The sequence below is a fragment of the Myotis lucifugus genome, unplaced genomic scaffold (genome assembly GCF_000147115.1).
Source record: "Myotis lucifugus unplaced genomic scaffold, Myoluc2.0 scaffold_46, whole genome shotgun sequence".
Classification (NCBI taxonomy): domain Eukaryota; kingdom Metazoa; phylum Chordata; class Mammalia; order Chiroptera; family Vespertilionidae; genus Myotis; species Myotis lucifugus.
In genome coordinates, this window is record NW_005871094.1 from 1,597,580 (window position 1) to 1,605,087 (window position 7,508).

Below are 7,508 nucleotides of genomic sequence, written 5' to 3' on the forward strand. Positions count from 1 at the left end.
CCAATTTTTTAAAGCTTTTTAAAAAAAATTCAAACAAGGTGACAGGTTGCAGTTTGTTGCTAATATCTCTTTAGTCTCTTTCTCACACACTCTCTTTTTCTCATTGAGGCAGCTGTAGATTCATAAGCAGTTGTAAAATAATAAAGAGATCCTTGTACACTTTGTCCAATTCCACAATTGCAAAACTGTAGTATAATGGCATAACCAGAATGTTTGCAACCCACTGATTTTATTCATACTTGCCTAGTTTTACTTGTACTATATGTGTGTACGTGTGTGTGTGTGTGTGTGTGTGTTAAGTTCTGTATAATTTGTATCACTTGTGTAGGTTCATGTATCCACTGCAAGTTCTGATGTAATTTTTTAGATGTAATGAAAATGACAACAGCTTTCCAAAAGAATACATAGGAAATAAGATCAAGGAAAAATACAAATATAAATCTCCAAGCATAAATATGCCCCAGTTTATGAAAATGCCAATGAAAGTCAGATTACAAAAGGTAAAGTGATTAAGAATTACAAATTGCCATTTATAAAAATGGTCACAGGGGTGTAAAGTACAGTATAGGGAATATAGTCAATAATATTGTAACAATTATGTATGGTGTCAGATGGTACTAGATTTATCCAGGTGATCACTCACTAAGTTATATAAATGTCTACCAGTAATCACAATGTTGTATGCCTAAAAGTAATATACATCAACTGTAATTGGGAAAAAAATAGTTTTTTTAAAGTCCAACCACAAAAGAGAAAAGTGGTGAGAAAGAAAGAGAAAGAGCAATTTTTGTTATCTCAAGAATCTCAAGTATTCATCCCAAATCAGGCTAGACTTAAGGAACCCCAGGACAACAGCCCAGCCTAGGGAGCCTGCAGAGTGCTACTGCTCTGTCCCTGTCCAGTAAGATGAATGTTCTCTCCCCATTACTCACCACTGAGCCCCTGCCTTCTAAATAAATTGACTCTTTGTCTTGTTAGTGTTTTTTCTTAGAGTTCTTTATCTTCCCCTTGGAAAGTTGTTCATAGTCTAAATCATTCTTCATGCTATGGTACCCAAACAAAATTCATTTTTTCATTCACTTACTCTTTCAGGTATTCATTCAATTATTCACTCAATTGTTCAATAAATATCCTTTGAGTACATAGAACTGTGCTGGTTTAAGGTTACTCAATGATAAAAAAGGGGGTTTCTGCTCCCATAGAGATAACAGATGAGTTAACGGTCTGATATAGAAAAGGAAATATGAGGCTCCCTCACAAAAGGCCTCCAGACATCACATTTCGATGGCACCATCTCTAGTTTATTGATAGAGAAGTGATGGATGTCTAAGGAAAACAGGACCCAAATTATTCCTGTGGCTGATAACAAAGTCAGCAACACAAATCAATTGTCCTCAGCTAACTGAGGACAAGAGTAACAGCCATGCTCCTTGCATCTTTAATCATACAAACTGCACCTACTAAAGTTTCTGAAGGATAAACAAAGGAAGTCTTAAGATAGATACTGACATTGTTTTCCAGTCTATGCTTGAATATAATAGCTGACATTTAGTCATAGGAATTATCTCCTTGCCTTGACAGGTTAATTAAATCTGGAATGGCATGCTTTTTTCTTTTCCCAAAACAACATAACTATAGCTGAGAAATAAATTATAAATTTAAAGGCTATTAAAGATAAAGAGACTGACTCAGACTCGAATTGAGAAGTAGACACTGAAAGTTATAACTCAAGATAACAGCAGGGTTAGAACATGAACCTCGGTCTCCTACTACTCAGCATCATGTTGTTGTTGAAGTTGTTGTGTTGTTGGTTTTCCCACCTTAACACACTTCCTCTAAGAAGGGCTAATCTTATCTAAAGACGGGAGAATGTGTTTATAGTTTTTTTTCTTACATTCTTATACTTGTCAAAAACAAATTTCTCATACATAAAAGTCATCACTTCATTTACCATTATATACAAAGGAGGGGAAAAAAAAGACAAAGGGAAAAAAAGACCAGACTTAAGTCTTTTAAAGAAAAATCCAATAATATATTTTCCAAAGTTACAATCATTAATTTGAAAAAACTCAGCCATGATAATCAATTAGTAGGAGTGGCCTTTAGTAACTGAAGTCTACACTCTATACCAGTGATGGTGAACCTCTGACACGCGAACTCATTTTTTTGGTTGATTTTTCTTTGTTAAATGGCATTTAAATATATAAAATAAATATCAAAAGTATAAGTCTTTGTTTTACTATGGTTGCAAATATAAAAAAAATTTCTATATGTGACACGGCACCAGAGTTAAGTTAGGGTTTTTCAAAATGCTGACACGCCGAGCTCAAAAGGTTCGCCATCACTGCTCTATACTCAACATACTAAAATTTAATGTCCAGATGTCTTAAAAGAGGTTTATTTTTCTACAGAAAGCAGTCAAGTACATGTTGATATTACTAAATCCACAATAGAATTTCATTCCTGTAAATGTTTTCAATATGCAACTTTACCCAAAACATTCTTACAATTGGCCTTTTGCATTTGAATTTGCAGAGTTCCTTGCTTTCCGGGAATTGCTCATTGTGAAGAACTAGTTCCAAGTCTTCAGGCAAGATAATTTGCTAGAATCAAATCAAAAAAGTGCAAAGTCAAAGAAACATAAGATGTCATTTAAAAATATAGACACTATTTATATTTTTATTCACAAAATAAGAGGTCTATAATTTTCTACCTCAACAATTATCTGGGATTTATGGCTATATAATTTTCTGGAATATTTGAGAAATATGCTCAGAAGACAGAAGAGAAGCAAAAAGGCACTTGGATAAATTTTATCATATAAGATGACCTCAGAGCTACCACTATTCATTCACTTATTCAACATATATTTATTGAACACATACTGTATGCCTGGCACAGTTCTAGGAGCTTGAGGTACATAAATGCACAAAAATCTCTGCCCTCATGGAATTTCATTGGGGGTAAAGGAAAAGAAACAATAAGCAATAAAAACCTGATATATGTATGTACATATATATACATGCACAATATGTATACATACATGTGTATATATACATGTATATATACGTATATACGTATATATCCTGTGTGTGTGTGTGTGTGTGTGTGTGTGTGTGTGTGTAAGAAGATGATACATGTCAAAAAAAGAAGAGCCAAGCAGGGTAAGCGTCATCAGGAGTATAAGGGGTCAGAGCAGTTTGTAGTATTAAAGGGAGTGGTCAGGCCATGGCTGGCATGGTTAAGTGGTTAGCAGTGGTTCTCAACCTTCCTAATGCCGTGACCCTTTAATACAGTTCCTCATGTTGTGGTGACCCCCAACCATAAAATTATTTTCGTTGCTACTTCATAACTGTAATTTTGCTACTGTTATGAATCGTAATGTAATTATCTGATATGCAGGATGTATTTAAAGGGGTGGTGACCCACAGGTTGAGAACCACTGGGTTAGAGCATCAGCCCAGGCACCAAAGGGTCTCTGGTTCAATTCCTGGTCAAGGCCATGTACCTGGGTTGTGGTTTGTTCTGCACCCTGCAGGAGGCAACCAGTCAATGTGTCTCTCGCATCGATGTTTCTCTCCCTCTCTCCCTCTCTCCTCCGCCCCTCCCCTCCCTTCTCTTTCTCTCCCTGAAAAGCAATGGAAAAAATAGATGAGGATAAATAAATAAATAATAAAGGGAGTGGTCAGAATGGGCTTATGAGAAGGGTAGATACAGGCAAAGGTTTGAAGGAGTTGTGTAGTTGAACCAGGAACATGTCTAAGGGAAGAGCATTCCAGGCAGGGCCAATAAATGGGAGAGTACAGATCTAGTTTGAGACACAGTAAGGTATCCAGTGTGTCTCAGAGGAATGACACAGTGGAAAAGATAACAGGGGCCAGGTCATTTGGAGCTTGTGACTTTGGTTTTTGTTTTGAGATGGGATTTTAAGAGGAAGAGCCTGTCATGAATGGACTTGCATTTTAACAATCACTCTGCCGCTGTAGGATATTTGGAAAGTAGAAGAGAGATCACTTAGGAGGCTCTTTCAGGAACCCAAGTAGGAGAAGATGATGACTCACATGAGATTGGTTATAATAAATCTGTAAGAAATGCTTGGATTCTGCATATAATTTGAAGGTTTTCCAATGGATTGAATGTGGGATGTGAAAAAAAGAGAAAAGCGCAAGATGACTGCAAGGTTGACAGAAGGAATTACGTTGCCATCAACTGAGTTTGAGAAAGCTATCAGTGAGGTAGGTGGAGGGACCAATTGCATAACAATCAAAAGTTTGGTTTTTCACCAACTGAGTTTGAGATATCTACTAGACCCCCAAAGAGAAATGTCCAGTAGGTGAGAAAGTAGTTAGCTAGAAAAGTCTGAAATTTAGGAAAAAATTCTGGGCTAGGAGTGCTAATTTAAGTCACCCATATACTAATGTTATGTGGCTCTATATGAATTTAAATAAAATGGACCTAAACAAAGGGAGTAAGAAAACATAGAGAAGAGGACCAAGGTCTGAGCCCTAGGGCTCTCCAACCAAGGGGACTAAGAAGAAGCAGCCAGTGAGGTAAGAGCCAAATGAAGACTCATCTAGTAAATCCGATGTATCTAGGAGGGAGGGACCAAACACGGCCAATGGGGGGAAGCTCGGGACTGACCATTATAATTGACCAGGTGTAGGTCACTGGTGGCTTTAATGAGGGCAGTGTGGGTGGAATTTGTGGAATTGAAAGCCTGACTGGAGTAGTTTAAGAATGAAATGGAAGAGAGAAATTAGAAGCAATGAGCTTTGTACAAAAGTAAGTAAATAAAGGCAGTAGCTGATGGAGAAAGTGGAGTCAGAAACGATTTTTTTTTGTTTAAGATGAAAGAAATAACAGTATGTGTAAATATTGGTAGGAATAGTCTTGTATAGAGAGTGGGCAGAGATGCATAGGGGAAAAATCAATATCCTTGAGTAGGCAAAAGGTGATGAGATCTTATGAAAAAGTGGAGCAACTAGCTTTGGATAGAAGCAAAGATGCTTCATATAGGAATGAGCAAGAAAGCAGAGGGCACGGATGCAGTTGTACGTAGGGAAGTAAATGGCTTGTGGGCATCTAGAAATTGTCTTCTGATTGCTTCAACCTTCTCAGTGAAATAAAGGTTTATCACCTGTGAATGAGAACAGGTAATCAAAGCAGAGAAGGTGGGAAAGAGTCCTTTTAGATGAGCAGGGGAGTGAGGGAATTGGAAGTGGGTAATTCAACGGCCTAGCAACATCAAGAACCCACTTGATGACAGCTCTGGGTGAGGGGGGTGTACTGGGGGGGGGGGGAGATTGAGCAAAAAAGGAAAAAAAGAAAAAGAACTCAAAGACAGGCCATGTGAAGCAGGATATAAAGAAGTTAGGGAAAGTTGAGGAAGTAAGAGCAGACATCACAGGCTGATAAGCTGCTAGGCCCTCCCACCAGAGCCCCCACCTCCTTGTGGGCCTGACCAAAGGGAAATGGTTTATGGCAGGAAACTCCTGCAGTGGTCTCAGAAATCAACAAGAATTGGCTAAAACCAGATGAATCCAAGAAGAAGAAAAAATGACTAGCTCATTATTCCATCATTATAATGAAAACTGACACCACAAGTAGAAAGGGGGCCGAGGGTGACAAACACTAGGACACTTCCAGAATGGACTGCACTAAGAACAAGACCCTCTCCCAACCAGAACGGGGAGACAGAATAATTTCACAAACAACACACCCTTGGAAACACAAAATCCCAACAACTACTGAGCACAGTGCGCAACTCACTGGCAAGTTCGCCCACATCCACTCGGATGTGTACTAGTACTGTTGCTTCTTTCACAGCAGTGCCCTGTGAGAGTTGCAACTTGGGGGCCATGGCTGGCTCAACCCCTGATCCTGTCTCCAGGAACCCACATCCTAGTCTCTTTTTCTCTATGTGAATAAACTTGCTTTCACTCTCAAAAAAAAAACCACAAAAAACAAAACAAAACCTCAAGGACACAGACAACCATGTGGTGATTGGGGGGGGGGGCGGGTTGAGAGGGGTGGGGGAGGTGGCGGAGGATATAGGGGATAAAGGTGATGGAAAAAATATTTTTAAAAAAATAAGAACCCACTTGAGGGTTACGGTCATGTTTTTCTCTAGAGATGTTCATTTGCATGGGTACAGGCTTAGAAAGGCTGAGAGATTCTACTTACTAGTATTCAGGGTGTGGCTTTGCCAAGCAAATAAGAAGCCAGAGAGGGGCAAGAGAATTTATGGTGAATGCACAAGAGTAATTATGATGATGGGCCACGAAACTGATGCCCAAGATCTAAAAGCAATCAAAGGCGTGCACTCTGTCTGCCCTTCTGTTTTTTGTCTTCCCTTAGGTTTTGAAGAACAAGACCATATTTTCTACATTCTCTATTAACTCCAGGGTAACTAGACCTCTATGCATGATGACTGCTCAATTAATATGTATTGATCGTCTAGTCACTTCTGGGTGTGAAAATGTAGCAGGTTCTTCAATCATCAGTGATCCTTCCAGAGTTAAGCCCCACTGGATCTGACAGATGGTCTATAAATTTTATATTTGAAACACCATATGTCATGTATCCAAGTTCCATACATACTTAGCTTCAAAGTCTCAGGTTTGGGTGCTAATGTGGTTGATCGCATCTGTGCTTCAAAATCTGCCATCCAGAAGCTTCTATTTTCTCTTCCCCACACTTTTAATCACCTCAACCAGATGCTCCCAATTTCCTGCTTCCTCGGAGCACGATCTGGCCATCCTGGGACTGAATCCTATTTCACCAGGTCTTATGTAAGTGCCCTGGTCCAGGAGCACAGAGCTGCCATCTGCCTCTTCCCTCCCTCATTTCTTAAAGATTCCTGATTCATAACTGCTATTTCAGAACTAGTTGAAGGATGAACTAAATTTTTACAGTCTCATAGAATGCTTCACCTCTGCCCCACAGCTGTCTCTGACCCTTTTTCTTATTATCACACATGATTCAGGTCATCTACCTATGCACCAGTGCTGGAGCTGGAGCATCTCACCCCACCTGTCTTCTAAATCCCAAGTGCAGACACCACTAAATCTGTTTAATGTGCCATGGACTCTAAAGCACTGTGACATTCTTATCCCAGGTCACTCAATATTGAAGTGAGGACATGAAAACTAAAGTTTTTCAGATTCCCATATCAATTAATTTGAGAAAATTATATTTTTAATTATGTATTGCTGTGGGATATGGGTCTTCTCTAATTTGAGAACCAGTAATATTGCCAATAATTCAAATATGAATTTACCTCTTTACAGATGCCCCACCACTTTTTTTTTTGGAAGCACATTTTAAAGTTTTATTTAGGAATATTTGTACTATTTGGTGAGCTGGGACATAGGGATCAAGCTCTGAAATGGTCACATGTGACATAAACTTATCTCTCACCCATATACAGGTTAGGGATGCCCCACCACTTAATCAAGTCTTTCAGGCACAGAATTAAGGTGTTCCAGCAAGAGCATTCACCTTATTCC

General features: G+C 38.9%; 1 protein-coding gene across 1 annotated transcript in view; it reads left to right on the plus strand.

The window, feature by feature from the left end:
- Window positions 1-4,169: 4,169 nt before the first annotated feature.
- Window positions 4,170-7,508, plus strand: part of MTPN (myotrophin) — a 179,861-nt gene continuing 176,522 nt past the window's right edge. Inside the window, exon 1 of the mRNA XM_014455431.2 lies at window positions 4,170-4,235. Coding sequence (XP_014310917.2) covers window positions 4,170-4,235 — 66 coding nt within the window. The remainder of the gene's footprint in view (window positions 4,236-7,508) is intronic.